We start from the raw sequence: 19,050 nt of genomic DNA, 5'->3' as shown, positions 1-19,050 counted from the left end.
TCTGAAGCAGGAGCTCTGATCCTCGCGAGCACTTGCAAACTACATTGAAGTGGCAGGCACGTCTGTGTCGTTTCAATCCGCGTTCCTGCCAACTTGTGAGGGCAAAGACACGTATTTTACCATGGTGACGCGTGACACTCTCTGCCAGTGATCGAATTGTTTGTGAACATCGATTTGTGTCGCTCTCGCTGAGACTGCTCGTAATTGACATTACGTGCATTTCCTGTACTGCTGTCACATGCGCACAACTCTCTTGGTCGATGTTCTGCTACGTCGTGTTTTCTGCTGCGGAAGTCGATCGTAGAACATGATATGGCGAAGTCAGTGCACAAGCAATAGTGGCGGTTTCAGATCGCACTCTGCTTTCCACGAACTCGTGTGGCTTACGCCTCTGATGTTCTCAACGGTGCAACCGTTTGTCACATGTGCTGGAAGCAGGACGAGTGTTCAGTCGGAATCTCGACACTCATCAAAACTTCTTCGTGGTGGATAGTACAACTGCAGGGAATGAGTCGTTCTGCAATTCTCCGGGGCACCAGACAAGGTACATGCTTTGTATAATAGCCCTGCTTCACATGCATTCGGACAATTGTATCGCACAACCTCCAACACATCCTAAGCTAGACAGAGTCCGCGTGTACGATCCAAACCTTGCATCTGCATCTGCGTCGGTACTGTACTGCTTTGGAGAGCTTGTCGCTGCCATCTCTTGCAAGTACACAACTGACACTTGTGGCTTGCAGATCAGCTAGCTTCCAAACAGCATAATGCTCGCGACAACAAATGGTTGATTCCACGACTTTCGTACAGATCGAACATGTTCTAGCACCTCATGTTCACGACACAACTACCATTTCGACGATAGTGTCGGTGACAGCCTCCAGCTCACGCCGTTGCCTGAGCCTAGACTGATACTAAGTTATCACTAGCAAGATCGCTACGAAGATCTTTCTATGCAGCAAGGCACCAACCAATCAAGTGATTTCCGCTTGGCACGAGCCGAGAAGCAGGTCGATCTCTATACGTACTCCGCAGATCCGTGGATCGTACATCGTTTTGCTTCTGCTCTTTTCTACACAGTGAACATATTGTGCCTGGCAATACGTCTCACCTGTAAACCATGTTCAAGTAACTGTTGCAGCTGCAAAGGAAATACACCGCAGAACCATTCGTTCAACAACTGAGTGAAGTTAGCATGGTGCGGCCATCATCTAGAACAACACCAATAAACGTACACAATATCGTCGCACAACAGCGCTTTGCAGAATGGTAGGGCTGTGACTGTGTTGCTGGACACATGTTAGATCAGTCTGTGATCGACTGGCAATTTACACTCTCGAGCAGGATCGACTCAGACGAAGGTTTACGTCGCCGTCTCTTCTTGCCCTGTACTGATGCCCGTTCATCGTCACTGACTACGGGTTATCGGTCAGACAACAACATGTTACAGTATTGACGATAACGTGATCGAGAACACCGCGTTAAAGTTGTGACTGTTGTGACGTCTGCGTGTCGACATGTTGATGCTGATTTTGACCTCTCTAAGGTTTAGTTTCTGCTCCAAAGCAATGCTCTCATTCTTGCTACGAAAAACGTGAGTTCCAGGCGCTGATTTTTCGTCAAGGCTTTTTGTGATGTGGTTTGACAGCTCAGGTGTGAATGGAGGTTGAACAAGGACAGAACGAGACACTAATGAAGACAATAACGAAAGGGATCAAGGTCCACCATTCACGGTAAATTGAAGTTGACGAGAGCCTTCAAGGCGAGGATGTAGTGGGGACATCAAAGAGGAGTGCGTGAATGTCGTTGCTTTTAGGGTGATTCATCCTAAGCCGTGCGTGCTTGTTACTTCGTTGTTCGCCCACAAGTGAATACTTCTTCATATTGTTCTAGTTCTACCCTAACTTGAGTAAGCAATCCCGTGCTACTGTAGACGGAAACCTCGAGTAACTGCTAATCAGACTTTCTCAACATTCTGGCTCACTGCAATCTTGCCAGCACGAACCGGCGCATCGGCAATCGACCCAGCGCGGTGACCTTGAACGTCGTCGACCGTCTATCTCCTGTTCCTAGCCCCTTCAACAAGTCTGTCCAGTCTTGATTCACCAGGCCTAGTATGCCAAGCATTGGGTCCTCCGGGTGCAAACATGTCCTCAATCTCCTCAAGAGACTTGTTACAGGTCTCTGGATAGATGAAGCAGAACTGGACAGCAGCCAGAACACACATGACGCCGAACACGATGAACATGCCGTACTTGATGTTCTGGAAACCGGGAGGTGTGTAGAGCCCAAGCGCGAAATTGAATAGCCAGTTACCTAGGGAGGCTATACCCATGCCTATTGCTCGAGTCTCGAGTGACCACACCTCGGCTGCTTAGATCCAGCAAACGGGTGCGAGAGTGAGTGCGTAGACGATGATCAGGAGGTAACAGAAGGCAATGACAGTGTTTGCTTTGGCGCCAGTGAGTAGGATCGGGATGTTGGGGTTGCCGTCGACGCCATCTGGGACAATTTTGCCAGCAGAGAGTAGGCCACCAACCACGAAATAACAAGCTCCCATTGCCAATGCGCCGTAGGTCAGTCGAGGTCTACGGCCGGTATTGTCGACGTAGAAGAACATTATCGTTGTGAACACAATGAAAAGGGCTATTGAACTCCAGATGCTATGAGGTTGATGTTACCACTCAATCCTGCCATAGCGAACATGTAGACAACATAGTACGTCTGCAGTAATATCAGTGTCTGTTTACATAAAAGGTTCCTCAAACAAGTCTTACCATGACATTAGCACCAGCATTCTGCTGCCACATCTGAACAGTAAAACCTGCGAGAGTTCGCTTCCACATGCCATTGTAGATGAATTTACGCCATCCTCCACCAGCCTGTCGCTCGGCAGCCAGAGTCCGGGTAGTTTCCTCCTATTCGGTGACGACTAGAAGATCACTTCTATCGCCACCAGCTTGGACGTTTGCAAGGACCTCGATAGCTTCCTCGGTTCGGTCGACTTTTGCAAGTCATCGTGGTGATCGTGGCAAGAACAGAAGCGCAACAATCAAGAAGGCGCAAGGTACAAACTGCATACCCAAGCAGTTCGGAAAGATGCTGGACCTGGGATAGAGGTGCAGCCATAGCCAATGAAGTACATGATTAGAACACCCCATTCAGGAAACGGTGTCAGATTGACAACCACTAACAATAGAATCCCGCCTTACCAATAGCTAATTGCTGGCAGACTCATGTAGTATATGAATGTTACCTTGATCTTATGTCATGAGCGCTCTTTCCTGGTACACAACATTTGCTGGTTGAAGCAGCAAGGTATTCTAGAACAAAACAGTCTCTCGTAAAGGCTAGACTAGCGCAGTTCGTTACCCGAAATCTTCTGTAAGATACAACAGAGCGTCATGCTGGTTGCACAAGGTGAGCTTTTATGCTGTTGTGCATACTGGTACAAATACCCACAAGAAACGCGGCAACAGCACTACACAATGCTAGATGTGGTCAGTCTTCCAGCGGACAGTGGCCAGGGGCATGCGATTTATTTCACACAACTTGATTCTGCTTCAAATGGCACCTCAACCGCCCAGTACGCCCTAATGTGGTGGAACACGAGATAGAGCGAACATGAGACTCCATGGGTCCAAGACTTGTGCAGCAGGTTAGTGGTTTCTTAACTGCTATTGCAGCAACAACAGCCACTGAGAGATGACCTATGTATGCCCGGTCGTGTCTTTCTGTGCTGAAATCATGAAACACTGGAGATGTATAGAGGCAAGCACAGCGGTTGACCGTGTTCCACGACCATGTGACCGACTGCTGCAGGTGTTAATATTGGTGCCACAGTCCATCCCACAATTAACTCTCATCGCCTAATCGTGAAACTTTAATGCTGCGCTGACTTATGCAATCAGTCAACGACGACGGCGGTTTGCAGGACTCAATTTTGACATGAACTTCCATCGTCCGTATATGGAGTGTTCATCGTGGTGATAGCTGCGAGCCACTCAGCATAACACTGGTGTCAGCTACGACAGGCGGTGCCGAGACGTCAAGGTTATTACTGCCTTGGTTGGGACGAGGAACCGTATTGTGACATTTCCTTTGAGTTGCTGAAGTCATGCTTCAGACATCTGGCTCGATTGTTGCAAGGACAACACTATGGCAAGGGACCAAGATACTGCGTCAGCGTATAGAACAGAAAACCCACCTTACAGCACGATTTTACAATTCTGCCCGTCTCTGCAATTGGCCATTCGTCTTTATTGATATGATTCGAGGTGTATAGTGTATGCCCGCGAAGTGCTAGGTGGTCGAGAGAATACGTGGGGCAAGTGCGGCGAAGACAGAACGGAAGGCAACAGAAACGGGCAGTTACGACCCGGTCATTACATATGTGCGTTACCAACCACTCCGCAACTTACCAATCTGTGTATCGCTTCCCATTGCTCATACAGTACATGAACCTTACTACTATCAGTTACAAGATATCATGTCTTGGTGCCGAGCCACCACCGCCCTGAGCTGCTCGCAGGGTAATAGTAAACGAGATTACCCTTCATGCTGCTTGGTCGAAGACTGATCACTCCGGTCCAACAAAGCAGTTGTGCCGCTAGGTATTCTCGTGCGAATGCTCGAAGAGAGAGCGTGGATCCTCGGCTTTACGTCAACGAGCATCCGACCCAGTACATGTTTCCGCACCCTCGTCCACCTTCAATAGCATTCGCCATATATATTCCAATATCGGATTTTTGCCACAATATCAGTACACAAATGGCAACGTGGCCGAGTGGTGTGAGTGTAACCTGCTGATCAACCATTAACTGGTAACTGACAGTTTGATAGTAAGGCGACAGGTTCGTTCACTGAACAAATCATGTTACGCAGTCTCTAACACTATCTTCCAGACTTGAAAGGTATCATAGATACCATCGATATCTGTTGGGTTCGCCCGCGTAAGTTCAAATCTTGCCGTTGTCGCGATTAGTCGAACACCAATATTTTTGGCTTCTGGGAATGAAGAGAGGTGCGTCAACATGCAGTAATTATTTTCTCGCTTTTTTTTTTGTTTTGGATTTCGGCTGCGTGGACGTTGGTAACAGCAGAGCCTAGCACTATGAAGGTGAGGATGATTGCTTACTCTATTTTTAAACTGAAGATCAGTGACTGCAAGAGCACGATAGGTAGGTACAAGACTCGAAACAACAGTGATTACAGGATCCTACTAGAACAGCATTGAGTAGAAGACATATAACTCCGCACACTGTTAAAAAGATCAACCGCCAAAAAGATCACCATTCCCTGCGCCAGATTTTTTTATTATTCGCGTCGTATTTAACAACACCACGTAATATAGGTAACCCAAATAAGCAGACGTTAATAGCTGCTATCGCAGTATATGATAGAGGTATATATAAGGCGATTTACAAAGCAAGGTATTCCAGCTGAAATGCGAGTAAAAAGAGATAAGCAAGATATTCCAGCTAAAATGCAAGTAAAATACAGCTGGCGCATTCCATCTAATCTCGAAGAATCGGCAGGAAACCACCGAACATGCTTTCCGTCAGCTGGTACGGAGGAGAGTCGCCAATTTAGGGCGCTTCTTGCTTAACTCAGCGTGGGCACGAACATTTCTCTTCACAACAAGCTCACGACGTGCTATAGCTCAGAGGTTCTCCATCTAATGCCGGCTTGCTTACTTGCTCGCTTACTTGCTCGCTTACTTGCTCGCTTACTTGCTCTTCTACATTTAACCTCTCGAAAGTTTCCAGAAATTCGCTCATCGTTAAGCGCCGGCTATTTGAATCTTCGGACGACTCCTCTCCTGAGGCCACAGCGAATGTTGACCCCGGGTATGGGTACAGACTATTTGGAAGCTGACCGTTTTCGAGAGTGTTCTGTTCTAAGTCGTCAATGACCTTCACCGAAGTCGCAGGCAATTCAACACCACGTCTCTGTGCGTCCAGCTTAATAATGCGAACGCTAGACATGATAAAAGGCATACGTCGCCCCATTGCGCAGAGAACCATGCAGAGCTCATTGATCTCACTGTCATATTGCTTCTCGGAGTTCATATCAATTAGGATGTTCAGAGCTTGCTGAAAGGGCTGTATAGAGCTGGTACATACTCTACCCTCGCTCGCGAACGTGTGACTAGATTGGGTGAAACGACTGACGTCGAGTGCGTACTTGACGAGCCGTGAATTAATTCTCGAAAGTCCTTCGACATCGACGCAATGTTGCTTCTGGAAAAGCAATGCAGTCAGGAATGTCGATAGCCACCAAATTCTACATTTGTCAGTTCACAATCGTAATTGTATGGGAAAGCTTCACCTTAAGTAGAACGCCGAAGCAGGGTTTATGCTCGTAAACATTTCTTCTGAGACGTCATTGTAGGAAGATGTGAGTCGTCTTAAAAAGTCCTCGAGTGCAGCGGTAGATGGCGGGTGTTTCTGTAGGTAAAGCATATGTGCGAGCTCACAAATCAATACGTGACCTTTAGTATGGTGCCGAAAGTTGCTATCCCCGTACACTGATCCTTGATTACTTGAGTCCGGATAAGGTGTCCAATGCGGTGGTAAGGGCGACAACGGCAGAATTGAATGGTCGGGGTACGGACGAACGGGTACTAAAGCATGCTGGGGGTGCTGGTAAGCCAGTAGAGAGTAAGTCATAAGAGCTGATACTTCCCAGGTGGTGACGTCGAGCACATACGACATCTCTTGTCGTTGCTGCTCGGAGCTTGCCGACGCAAGTAAACGTTGCCGAACGCTGCTCCGACAAAGCTCTGTGCACATTGCCTTGGCCTGTAATACGTAGTTGAAACCTACGCGATCTTGATTCATCTGAGATATATTCACAACTAGAAGCAGGAGTCCTTGGACATTCGTAATTGATGGCCTCGACTTTTCTCGCTCGAAATGATAAAGAGCCTCCTTAACGAATAGATCTACCATTGGAGAATATTTGCCTTTCTTCGTCGCTGTTTCTTCGTAATCCGAAAAGAAGCATCCGTTGGCCAAGATACAGTTGACAAGGAAAGGCGAGCAGAACTGCGATTCCGTCCGTCCTGTACGCATATCACGAAGAAAATATTCGAGGACAACTCCAGTGGGCCAAGTGTGACCCCATGTTGCCCATAAAGACACTAGATGGGACACAAGGTGGTTGTCGGGCGTGACCGAAGTCCAAGGAGCAGCAGATACTTGGTGAGGTGGATTGTCTGTGATCCTGCGGATGTTAAACACCTCATGCCGAGATGGGTATGCGGCCCCGAAATCACTTCCGCTGTCCTTGGATGTGGAATTGCCATTGCTTGTAACAGTAGATTCATGGCTTTCACCATGCTGAGTGTCATTAGTGTAACGCACCCGCTTCTTTAGATACGACTGTATCTCCTCTGATGAAGCGTTCTTTCGAAGCAAGTCTGTGACATGCTGTATCTGCTGGTCACAGGCACGGCTCAAGTCGTGGAATAAGTCTCGGTAGAGCGCATTTTCACTCTCGAGCTGATCGAGCTTTCGCGTCAACAATCCTCTTTCACGTTTATCCGGTTCGGACGTATACAAGCATACAAATTGTCGTTTTGTGCACCGAAAACAAGGCTGGTTACCATCGCACTAACAACCCATTCTGGTTAGGAGGAATCTGTCACTTGACTATAGACAAATGCAGTGCCTACCTTAGCTCTGGCTGTCCTACATAGCTCACAAGCTCTGGACACGTATCTCTTTTCCTTCTTACACTGCGCAACCGGTGGATTTTGGGCCATCGTATTAGGCGGTTCTATGTGAACGTCGTAAGTCGTGTGTTGTACCCGTGTTTCTGTCCACCTTTCTAAGGATTGATATAGGTCCGCAGAGTGACGCTGACGAGGGAGCGAAGGAACTGAGGTATGGTGTTAAATTACGTATAATGTAAAAGCAGACTGTAAAGATTACGAGAAAAATCGGATAAGTTGCACCTTCCGCAACAGTGCATGCTGCCTTTTCCGCTTTGTTTCGTTGACGTCAGGATTGGAGAAAGGTACTCCACCAACTAGGCGTGTACAACTCCGAACATAACCATCGTCAGGTCCGAAGATGCTAAAGTTCAAGCAATCGTCTTACCGGTGTGCGGCAACGTGACTAAGTAGTGTCGCGCAACAATGTCGAGGAATTGTATCGATAGCGAGTAGTAGAAACAACTACACCGCTGTGTAATATGTAAATTTTACGTTCTTCAATTTCTAGGGTCTACATGATGTCTGCTCTATAGGCCGTTTGGTAACTCTCTGACAGTCTTGTTACGTTATAGGAGGTTGATTTCGTCGCTTAGATGGTGTGTACCACGGGCTTCCGCCATCCAACCTATCCTCTACGCGAACTTCATAGTTTTGCTGGCTCTCAATATACTCCATTTTCATATACAATCTTGGTATGTACATGTAGAGCAAGACCAGACCATTTGAATGATGTATAACACATTCAAACCAATGGTATTATCATGGTGTAGACTGGTACTGTGATGTTGGTGGTCGAGTAGTTACCGATTGTTGGCTGGGTCCCACCAGCACTGATAACGTATACACAGGAATTGTTTTCCAGCCGATAAACTTGTACCGTTGCGCTGGGATCTGACCAGGGTGTTCAAGCACTGTTGACAGATTCATTTGAGCTCCCCGCGCCGCCAGCGAGACGAAGCAAATTAGGAGGTATTCGAAGCTTACAACTCCCCTTTCGATTCGTGCTTCGGCTATGGCGGGCCTTTACTACTATCCTTCAATAGCCTGATTCGGTAAGTGATGAAGCCTTTCGCGCGTACCATCACCCCACACGGACGCGACTTTGCAGTATCGGTCGAAACTTGGCCATTTTTGGTCAGCTCGACCGTTGACACGATGCTTGTTTTGATCTTTTCTGCATGAATCTTAGACAATCGTTACCTGGCCGAGCGGCGACCCCGAGATGCATGCACGTACCTCCGACATTCTTCTGTCTGTGTTTTCCATGACTCGCCTCTAACAATCCGACTGGTCCATTCTTCGGCAGACATTCATCTCGCGGAGATGACTATCCACCGCTACACATCAATAAGTCTTAAAATTCCTTATTGGCATACTGCCTCGGTCTCACCACGTACATGAAGTAATAGTGGCTCGCAAAGATCGAGACCACTCGAGGCATCGCAGTATTGGTGTTCAATCCTTGAATTCTTACACTGTCCTGTCGCTTATCTATCGATACAATGAAACGCGCCAGGCCGGCGAAACTCGATCACCGCAACTGAAACGCTTCAAGGACTGTTAGTCCAGGTTGCCGATAAGAGCGGTCGTTGGTTCATCAACTTCACTAGAGTCGTGTACCCATGGAGGCCTTACAATTTAGGAAGAAATCGAGAGTATAAGAACACAACACACGATCGTGATAAAGATGAATATAAAAGAAGCTACGACTTCGTGTATACACTAACAACTGGTTATTGTTAGATCCATTCTCGAACCAAACAAAGGACAGGAAGTATTAAATCCTTTTTCCCGTGGACTGAATTGATCTTAGCAACGGTGTCAACAGACCAGCGAGACTTTCTCGATGTAATCCCTTGTCCGCAGCCCGTCCGGTGACACTTCGGCTGAGGAGTATAGCAGCTCATTTTTGCATGCTGCTAACAGTAACATCCAAGATGATGTCAATAGATTAATACAGAGCCGGCCTAGTGACCACAACAGGTTCCAGTCGACTGTAGATGTTCAGAAAATAGTGGTTATGTAGAGATGATGCTGTAGGAGGGATACAAGCTAGGTGCGGTACGGGAAGCATTCTGAGGCCCTTTATATCTTCGTCTCTTACTGGCTTGGCTGCCAAATTGATCGAAATCGAACCGGAATCCAGAGTCGCAGTATCAGAAACTGCTAATAATCAAATGGAAGTCGAGATTGAACCTTCGAACTTCCATCACGAGATATGGGAGCAGGCTCGTACTCTACTAGGACAGCTGTGTTTGCATCCCGATGGCGCCGATATCGCAGCGCAGCTGAACGCATTAAACGACAAGATCATCAAAGCCAATCGTGAGAATGGCTTCCCAGAGGACAAGCTAAGCCTTTTCACAATTGATGTCGGCACCTTCAGCAGAACCTTTGCGTCTGCAGCACCTTACCGGGAACGTCTTCAGAAAAGCCATGCTGATGAAGGGTAAAACGTCAGTTTCAACAGCTGAATGATAATTGGCGCTATCAACAAACACCATTAATACCCCAGCAAATGGATCATGGACATGCCAAAAGAGATAGTCCCAGAGAAACTCCAACCCACTCCCACTTCCCCCGCCCCAACCAGCGCCCCGAACAAACCAGGATTCCGACGCTATGCGCGCAAGGCTGGCCACGTCCGGGAGCACGACACTCATTAAAAAATCGTAGGAGCAGTGAGAGCTGGATCTGGCTACCAGCTGCTGCTCAGTCATCCGGGCGAGAACGATTTGACCATCTATGAATTCGTTGCCGCGGGCCAGTTCGGGAAAGGGTTTGGGAAGTCATATACCGAAAGCCCAGACAGTACAATGCTCAGATTAGGGGCCGCCGAAGATTTGGAGAATAAAAAGTTGTCAGATATGGCAATTGCTGGCGTGGCGTCAGTCCGAAGACTGCCTGAAAACGAGCCAAAAGGAGGATGGTGTAACGAAGCTAAAACGATTGTTCTGGTGGGGTTTGGTGAGGATCCACTCGACTTTAAGTGGTATGCTCGCACAGTCCTAGGTCAGCAATTCGGTCAGAAAGTGGTGGGCGAGGAGATCGATGGATATAGATCGGACGCTGGCCAAGAAAGACCACCCAAAGCCATTCCGCGCAAACAGCGTGCTCTCACTAGTTGCAAAACCCTTACTGTGGATGAGGAGATCTCTGGCATTGACAACGTAGGCGAGACGCTCAATGGAATGGAAGAAATGATGAAGAAGATGAAGGATTTGGTGCATGCGGTTGCTCGCATGACATCACAGACTACTCGGCGCTGAGAGAAATCGTTGCTTTGTGGGAGACGCAACGGCTCCAGGTCATATCATGCTTTAGCGGTTGCAGGCGACACGAGTGTCCGTTCCTTTACGTGCACTTTGGGTAATGCGGAGGACAATGCAGCTGATAAGTCCAGGCGCCTCGATCATTTGATTCTTATCTGACTTGGTCATTAGGAGTTTGAGGATAGAAATCCATCGAATGCCTTTATGGGGCGAGGCCAGAAGTTTCTTCTTGATTTGGCTTAGCGCAATATTGGTCATCTGCTCGCTGAAAAGATCGCCTCCCTATGCTCCCCTACTGAGCATCGCAGGCACCCCATACCCACCTTTTACAGCCTTGTAATTAGAGCCTTGCCCATCAATTTGCATGGACACCTTAACTTTTTGTGCTCTTGTCAGGTGACCTTGTCGTTGCCACCTCATCGTCGCCATCTTCTCGTCACCGGGAACACGCTGGGGCATGAAAGATAAGTTTTGCTGTCTTCATTAGCAGACAATCTGTTTAACTCAATTAATTGCATTTGCAACATTTTCGTCTTCTGAATTCTCATCATACTGACTTATGCGGGCCCAAATTTGAAAGGCCTCCTTAGCTTGTAGACGAGAGCGCCTTGTCTTCTGAGAGGCTGAAGGCGCACATGTTTGGGGTCATGATGAGGTCTAATTGAGACTCTGTATAGTTGGTGTGTTAGGACAGCGTAGGTCGTAGTTGATCCGCCTTGCCTATGTGAGCTGCGAGCTTGTCTCGACTCTTGTTTCTCCAATGTGCTCGCTTCAAAATTGAAGGTCGAGGCATCCCTATTTGTCACAAGCGTCGCTCGTTCTGAACGTGTACTGCTTTCTTCGTTGCTCGCTCATGGTAGCCGTCTGCGTTGTAGTTTTAATCGTCACAATTCGTTTGATAGCGTAACTGTAGCAGTCTGAAGCTAGCAAAAACCTACATCTGTCGGCTTCTCGAGACACAATAATCGCGGAGTTGCACCTCATCACTGCCTTTCCATCAACAGCCATTCCCAGAAATTAAGATACAGTAACGCTATCATATCCTCGCACTACATACAAGTCACGACCAGGGCCTTGTCGATGGTGCTCTTGTGGCTGATGGCCACAATTCAGTACTAGAAGAACCCTCCATTCAAGTAGGGCAACATTGACTCATTCGTCCACTCGACATTGTTCGCGTTGACACTATTGACCTTTACCGAATCTGGCAACAACGTTTTATAGTCGTCCAAATTGATCATCTGAATACCGAACCTGATGTTGTCCAGCAAATCCTCCGGCTCCACGAACATGCTTCTAATTATGTACGAATTAACAAGCTTGAACGGTGTCCAGTTAACAACCATGTCCGCGGAGACGGTTGGAATATCAGTGTTGTTTTTGAGATCCTTAACGCTTGTAATGTGTGCGCTAATCTCGATCTAGATCTTTTCATTCTTGCACATATTGCAGTAGGTAGTGGTAAACGTCACCCTCTCCTTTGTTGCAAGTTCGGACTCGATCACGAACCGCTGCCTGACCACGATCATCACTGAGCAGCTGATGCAGGCCAGAGAGTTGTAAGCGTCGGTCATCCTGTACGTGTAGCACCACAGCATGCGCTGGTTATCGATCAAGTTCTGACTGTTCCGCCCGAAACCAGGATTAATGGGCGCAGTCTCGCCAAACCTGCTCGGTTTTAGTTAGTCACCCTAAGAAACTTAATTCGATCAAGTGGGAAATCCGCTTCTGGCTCGCTCATATGTTTCCCAACTGCCCTTGCCACTTTAGCTATCGCTATCAGCATCTAGTCATTGATGACTATCAAGTCGATGACTGTCATGCTCAGCATCCGACGGAAATCAAGATCAAAAATTAGTGGACTGCGTCGACCAACAACGTCACCTGCTAGTCCCTTCGATCGTTTGAAAACGAGGTAGTCTCTGCGAGACAATGGGTAAACATGTTACGACGGCTTGTCTGAGGTGCCGGCAAGCAAAAGCCAAAGTACGTATGCAGCATATGGCTTTGCAAGGACGCTTGGGTCAGTAGCAAATTCATTGTTCAAAGCCTAACGTGTGGCCAGTGTGATGGAGTCATTCCTTGTGCTAGATGTGGTCATAGAGGCTTGACGTGTACCTACAGTGACGATAGAGATCGTCGTGTAAGGCCCGCTCACAGTGAGGTCGCACGCATCGAAAAAGAGAACTCACTCTTACGCGATCGTATCAACGTCCTACGTCAACACGAAGATATTCTGCTACAGCATATTTCGACACAGCAGATGCTGAAGACTACACTGGAGCGTGAGTCTACTGTCTCCTCGGAAACTGTGCGTTCCACGACGTCACCAAACATCGTGGAAAGACTTGTAAATTGTACTAACGGAAGGCCAGAGTCCAGGATGTACGTACCCTCAACGGCTTTGCTTCAACGGGACCTCAGCCACTCAAATCGAAAGTGTGGAATCAAAATCCCAACGACAAGTGAACCAAGTCATGACGCAAAACCAACGATACGACGGTCGTCCAGAGCGACTGACGAAGCCCCCGTTCCTGACACCAGGATCTGTGCGCACTTTTGGCAATCTTCCATTCAGCTCAGCCATTCTTGCAAACCACCAGTCGGCACTACAGCAGAAACTTCAGCTTCAGAACTTCTATCGTCCCGTTTGGCAGATTGTCCCTCTGTGGAAAATGGATGAGTCGCCTCTCGGACGAGCCTATACTGATTTCCATGAGCTGGCTAAAGCCAATCCGTCGAGCACGGACGTCAGTCAGCAATCCGATCTCATTGAGGCAACCCTTCTGTTTCGCAAACGCAGACCTACAGATGAATTTAACGCTGACAACTGGGCAAGCGAGTTTCATTCAACTTTTGTAGACCCAGTCACTTACACTCTCAACATCGCTGGCACGTACATGCTCGCACGTCTCATGAGATGGCTCTTGAACCCCACACCCACCACGTATGCAGCTCTTCCGGCGATGATCAGACCGACATTGAGACAACGAATGACGGTGCACCCAGCTTTTATCGACATCATGGGCATACCGCCGGTGAGAGACGCTCTCCTTGCGAAGATGAGGGATACCTTAGACGTAATCATGCAAGCAGGTTTAAATGTGGACTGGCCTCATTCAGTCAATGAGGCACTCTTGTGTAGTCGCGTGACGAATGTGCAAAATCCAGACGAGGATGTGAAGATTTTCATCTCACCACAATTTGGAATAGCCATTGACAACATACGAAATTGGGTCTTTGGTCGAAAAATCTTGACAGAATTTCCAGAGCTTGTAACATCGGGGATCAAGATTAGCGAAGAAGACACCATTAGGCCCAAAGACAGATGGCTCTAGTTGGGCCGAACTTGAGCTGCTTCGTGTTTCATATACTATATATATATATCGACCATCAAAACTCGTTGTTGTTCTCCCGGCTACGCAACGATGATCTCAATCTGTGATACCTCATCTACTACTCGATAATTCCAAGACCAACATCCTTCATAGAAGCGTTTCATTCAGAGTCCCTGTATCAAGCTGTATTTCAACCGTCTTACTAGCTCAAAAACCTGCACCGTACCCAACTAGCCATACAATTTGCCAGTTCTGCAGTTCTCCGGAAACCAAGTGAATAGTGTGAAGTTATACAGCGGCGCTACTGGCATTCTACTGATGTACACGGAATCATATTGATCTTTTTGGCGGTTGATCTTTTTGACGGTGTGCGGAGTTATGCCGGGAAAACCCTCTCTATCCCTTTAGACAATGAGGAAGGCTAATACTAGGAAGTTGATATGTACAGCTTGATCATCTTGGAACCGCTCCCACCAACGCCTGAAGATGAAAGAATCATTGATCATCAATGACATGCAAGTACTTCTTTTCGTCTTTCTTCTCCCGTGCAGTGGCTGGAGGCAGATCGTAGTAACTGCTGGATCGGTAATCTTGCAAGTAGTGATAAGTCAAGTCCTGCAACTCAGCAGGCTCGATACCAAGATCAGCGAATGTCTTCGCAGCCTTGTCGATGACTTGGTCGACCATTTCCACCTCTAGTTCTTGTGGACTGCCAACGGGCCACCAGACGGCCTTGTTGAGGTAATATAAGATTGGCGACAAAACCCTCTTGGGCAAGTTAATGTGTCGACGTTTGTGAATGATTTCGCGATCGACAAGTTCAGCTAGTTCTGCCATGCTGTAGTTAGTTGGGCCGTAAAGCTCGAAGGTCTCGCCAGCGGTTGTGTCATCGAAGCCAATTTTTTCGAGTGCCATACCGACATCAATGGCCTAGGAAAGTTAGCTGGGAGGCGCGAACGAATGTATATCTTACATGGACTGGATTGAACCTCTCCCTCAGGTTGTTGACCGTTATGAGGTTAGTGACACCTGCAAGTCTGTGCAATAGTCTGTCCTCGAAACCGAAGCAGGGCGCTGGTCTCACAATTGTGGTCTCTGGGAAAAGCTTTCTAGCAACTTGTTCTCCCAAGCCCTAAGCACAATTAGCCTGAGCAAAGTACCACCAATGCCATTCTCACCTTGGTCCTGAAGAATTCGACCTCTGACTTGGGGTTTGCGTTGTAGGAAGACATGTGTATAAACCTATCGACGTCGTATTTGGCAGCCGCTTCGGCTATCCTCTCCACACCTTCCACATTCACGTCGAACAAACTGAAGTTCTTGGTTGGCCAGTTTCTGCCGATTAAGTTGAAGACCATATCCGAGTGTCTGACAGCCTCTTCGATCGATTGTGTATTTCTCAAATCGAATTCAATGAATGTAACCCTGCCCAAATCTCCAGCGATCTTGAGATGTCGCTTGGACATCTCCTCTCGATATGGAATCACAACCTGACATCCTTGCCGAGCCAACCTGTTGACAATGTATCGACCTAGAAAGCCATTGGCGCCAAAAACAGTAGCTGTATTGCCCCCTACAGACGATCTACCACCCTGCGACCTTATGATAGGCTTGCCAGTTCGTGTTATGGCGATGTCCTGGAGACTTCGTTTCTGAGGAGCTGACTTGATCGCCGAGCGAGAGGCTCGGAGGGCCGTAGTGGGGACTGTGAGGGTGCGCATGGTGAGCAAGGCTACGTTGCCCGCTATAGCATTCAGTCGTCTTGTAGCGGTTGTCGTGTGCGTATATCCAAGCTGCGAGGTGCTCCTCGAGGGTCAATGGAGCTTCAATGACGAGGCTTGGCACTTTCACGCGGCAAGCGCAACTGCGGCGGCGATCATGCCTTCCGTTTTGGAGCATTTGCGCGTAGCCCGACTGCCTACAACCATATGCATCACGTTTCGAATACCACGTCACACACTTCTTCCCTCTGTCGCATATCTCCCTCACGAAATACTCACTACCGACCATGGCTAAAGCAAAGTTTGATCCAGAGGCAATCTCGAATTTCCTCACAGAACAGCGGGATGAGGCACCAGCAGAAGTACAATCAGTCTTTCTCGACTTCGAAGATCTATGGGAGAGCAAGCTATGGCATCAACTGACAGAAAAGCTGCTGGAATACTTTTCTTCGAAAGAAAGTCACGGTCAGAGACTACAACTGTACAAGAGATTCATCCTGAGCTTTTCGGACAAGATCAATCAGTTGAAATTGGTAAAGTTGGCTCTGAGTGCCTCGTCTGAGATTAAGGGTATGAACGATCTTAAGAAAAGTGTGAAGGCTACGATTACTAATGTGATCTATAGATGATGCTGAGCGAGCCACATTCCTCGAAACACTCCTCAAGCAGGTCGACAAGCCGGAATCAGAAGAGGCGCAGACATATGCTACCTCTGAACTCGCAGCAGTATATCTCAGACTAGATGAAGAGCAAAAGGCGAGGGAGTTGCTAGACAAAGCACAAGTCTCGCTTGATAGATTCGACTTCGTGGAGAACATTGTGCACGCTTCTTTCTACCGTGTCAATGCAGAGTTCTACCAGTCTGGCAGCGACTTCACTTCCTACTACCGAAACTCCCTTCTCTACCTCGCATGCGTTGATGCCTCCGAACTATCTGCAAAAGAAAGACAGCAAAGAGCATACAACCTGGCTCTAGCAGCCTTGGTTTCGGACCAGATCTACAACTTTGGTGAACTGCTGCTTCATCCTATCCTCGATGCCCTTAAGCCACCCCACACACAGGCTTGGCTACGTGAGTTGCTCTTCGCTTTCAACAGAGGAGATCTGGCGACGTTTGATAAGCTGTCGAACAACCTGAGCAAGAACGAAATCCTAGATTCACACAAAATATTCCTTTACCAGAAGATCTCCTTAGCTGCACTTACGGAGCTCGTGTTCAGGAGGCCACCACATGACCGAGCTATGACGTTTCAGACTATCAGTCAGGAGACCAAGGTAAAGCCTACAGAGATTGAACACCTTTTGATGAAGGCGTTGAGCCTGGGTCTGTTGCGTGGAAAGATTGATCAGGTTGCTGAAATAGCTCGCATCAACTGGGTGCAGCCTAAGGTATTAGAAAAGACTCAAATCGATGGCATGAGACAACGTCTAAAGGAGTGGGACAGCAATGTTAACGATCTGGGCCATTGGATCGAGAATCAGGGCAAGGATGTTTGGGCCGCGTAGACGGAGATCATGGCCTATGTTGAAGCATAGCGACGGCGTTCACGGCACTCTCTGTTGCTAAGATTTGGCATAGATCCAGGCAGGCCATGTAGGCACATGCATCAATGCCAACAGAATGATCGGGAAAGCCAAGTCGCCTATACACTCAGCGTAAAATTGTATTGGTAGTCGATCGGGTCAACTTTGCACTCTTGAGCAAACATGACAAACTCTGCTCAATTCCTGTATCCTCCTGGAAGTGCTCAATGACAAGCATATAAGCATTGCGCCGTGATCGTTATTTCCACACAAGATGAGCCAGTAGTACCCAGATTCTGAAATTCTATTCAAGCGTCTCATCAGAGCCCTACACAATGAATCCCTCGTTCAGCATGGCTTGCAGCTACACGCAACTCTGCTGCCGAGCTGCAGCCTCCTCCAGAGCATCAACATTTCGAGCATTACCCTCCACAGCCCGATCTATCTCAACCTCAATACCTCGATCGTACGCACAACATACCGATCTTCCTTCCTCATCGATACCCTCGCTTTCTCCAGATGGCGCCTCTCCCCCTCCATCATCAAACTCCTCCACCCCATACTACCTAGAGCCCGAAACCCACCGCAACCACAGATACAGAGACCAACCCCTCCCATCAGAGCTCTTCACCGGCACCGTCTCGCGCGTCGGAACCATGGCCCACTGCGTCCAAGTCACCCGCAACATTCAAGTCTGGGACAAGTTCCTGCGGAAATACTATACTCGCCCAGAGCGCATACGAGTCCACGATCCCAGTCCGGCGAATTTCCTACGTGAAGGAGACGTTGTCGAATACGGCACTTTTACAGAGAGGGAGAGAACCTCCCCGAAGGAGTGGAGAGTGTTCTTACAGGCCGAACCTGTAGGACCAGAAGGACGGATATCCTCCCCACAGAACCAGTCAACGAGCACAGGGAATACAGAGGCCGCAGCGACGAAGAGCAAGCAAGCCTCTACCAAGACCCAAGCGAAGAGAGGAAGAAGACAAATAGAATTCAACGATATACGTAAAAGCAAGGACAAGGGGAAGAGAATCGCTGTGCCGCCTTTGACGGGCGTGCAGTTCGTGGTGAGACGCGTCGTGACGCCTTTTGGTGAAGGTCTCGAGCAGAGAGTCGAGAACCTGGGCTTGGCTGGTGAGACGGATGGGTTGATGCAACCGAGGAGTGAGGAGGGTGGACAGAATACGTTGGTGAGAGGAATGGGTGGGAATTTGTCAAGGAATAAGTCGCAGGCCAGTCTTGGTTGATTCGCGGGTATTCTGCTAGGAGGTTGTGGAGTCCAGCACAGATTTGATGGTGGGTTGCTGTCTGCGCAAGACGAAAGTCTATCACTCGTGATGAGGGCAGCTGGCACATTAGCTGCGCAATGAGCCTACTGCTCGACTAAACACTGTGAGTCTCGAATCGAAAGGCGATCGAGTCTACCACGATGAAAAATGCAGCGTGCATCCTTCTGTAGTTGAAGACAGGTA

General features: G+C 48.2%; 7 protein-coding genes across 7 annotated transcripts; 4 read left to right on the top strand and 3 right to left on the bottom strand.

Moving 5' to 3' along the window:
- Positions 1 to 2,056: 2,056 nt before the first annotated feature.
- Positions 2,057 to 2,335, bottom strand: LTR64_000760 (uncharacterized protein; the record flags this gene model as incomplete). Its single annotated transcript, XM_064895143.1, has 1 exon — positions 2,057 to 2,335. The coding sequence occupies one exon, from the start codon at positions 2,333 to 2,335 to the stop codon at positions 2,057 to 2,059; it is 279 nt and encodes a 92-aa protein (XP_064757830.1).
- Positions 2,336 to 2,374: 39 nt separating this feature from the next.
- On the bottom strand, positions 2,375 to 2,620 carry LTR64_000759 (uncharacterized protein; the record flags this gene model as incomplete). Its single annotated transcript, XM_064895142.1, has 1 exon — positions 2,375 to 2,620. One exon carries the CDS (start codon positions 2,618 to 2,620, stop codon positions 2,375 to 2,377), a length of 246 nt encoding a protein of 81 aa, XP_064757829.1.
- Positions 2,621 to 9,897: 7,277 nt separating this feature from the next.
- Positions 9,898 to 10,989, top strand: LTR64_000758 (uncharacterized protein; the record flags this gene model as incomplete). The annotated part of the gene is made up of 2 exons (XM_064895141.1): positions 9,898 to 10,169; positions 10,437 to 10,989. The coding sequence occupies 2 exons, from the start codon at positions 9,898 to 9,900 to the stop codon at positions 10,987 to 10,989; spliced, it is 825 nt and encodes a 274-aa protein (XP_064757828.1).
- Positions 10,990 to 13,255: 2,266 nt separating this feature from the next.
- Positions 13,256 to 14,330, top strand: LTR64_000757 (uncharacterized protein; the record flags this gene model as incomplete). The annotated part of the gene is made up of 2 exons (XM_064895140.1): positions 13,256 to 13,277; positions 13,375 to 14,330. 2 exons carry the CDS (start codon positions 13,256 to 13,258, stop codon positions 14,328 to 14,330), a joined length of 978 nt encoding a protein of 325 aa, XP_064757827.1.
- Positions 14,331 to 14,825: 495 nt separating this feature from the next.
- EFM5 (Protein-lysine N-methyltransferase efm5) lies at positions 14,826 to 16,051 on the bottom strand (the record flags this gene model as incomplete). Its single annotated transcript, XM_064895139.1, has 3 exons — positions 14,826 to 15,260; positions 15,304 to 15,462; positions 15,509 to 16,051. 3 exons carry the CDS (start codon positions 16,049 to 16,051, stop codon positions 14,826 to 14,828), a joined length of 1,137 nt encoding a protein of 378 aa, XP_064757826.1.
- Positions 16,052 to 16,338: 287 nt separating this feature from the next.
- RPN9 (26S proteasome regulatory subunit) lies at positions 16,339 to 17,557 on the top strand (the record flags this gene model as incomplete). Its single annotated transcript, XM_064895138.1, has 2 exons — positions 16,339 to 16,621; positions 16,677 to 17,557. 2 exons carry the CDS (start codon positions 16,339 to 16,341, stop codon positions 17,555 to 17,557), a joined length of 1,164 nt encoding a protein of 387 aa, XP_064757825.1.
- A 371-nt stretch (positions 17,558 to 17,928) lies between these two features.
- On the top strand, positions 17,929 to 18,825 carry LTR64_000754 (uncharacterized protein; the record flags this gene model as incomplete). Its single annotated transcript, XM_064895137.1, has 1 exon — positions 17,929 to 18,825. One exon carries the CDS (start codon positions 17,929 to 17,931, stop codon positions 18,823 to 18,825), a length of 897 nt encoding a protein of 298 aa, XP_064757824.1.
- Between the last annotated feature and the right edge of the window lie 225 nt (positions 18,826 to 19,050).

This window comes from Lithohypha guttulata, assembly GCF_036872675.1.
Source record: "Lithohypha guttulata strain CCFEE 5908 chromosome Unknown scaffold_1, whole genome shotgun sequence".
Taxonomy (NCBI): Eukaryota; Fungi; Ascomycota; class Eurotiomycetes; order Chaetothyriales; family Trichomeriaceae; genus Lithohypha; species Lithohypha guttulata.
The sequence above is the reverse complement of the archived record's forward strand: the minus strand, read 5'-3'. Positions and strand labels throughout refer to the sequence as shown.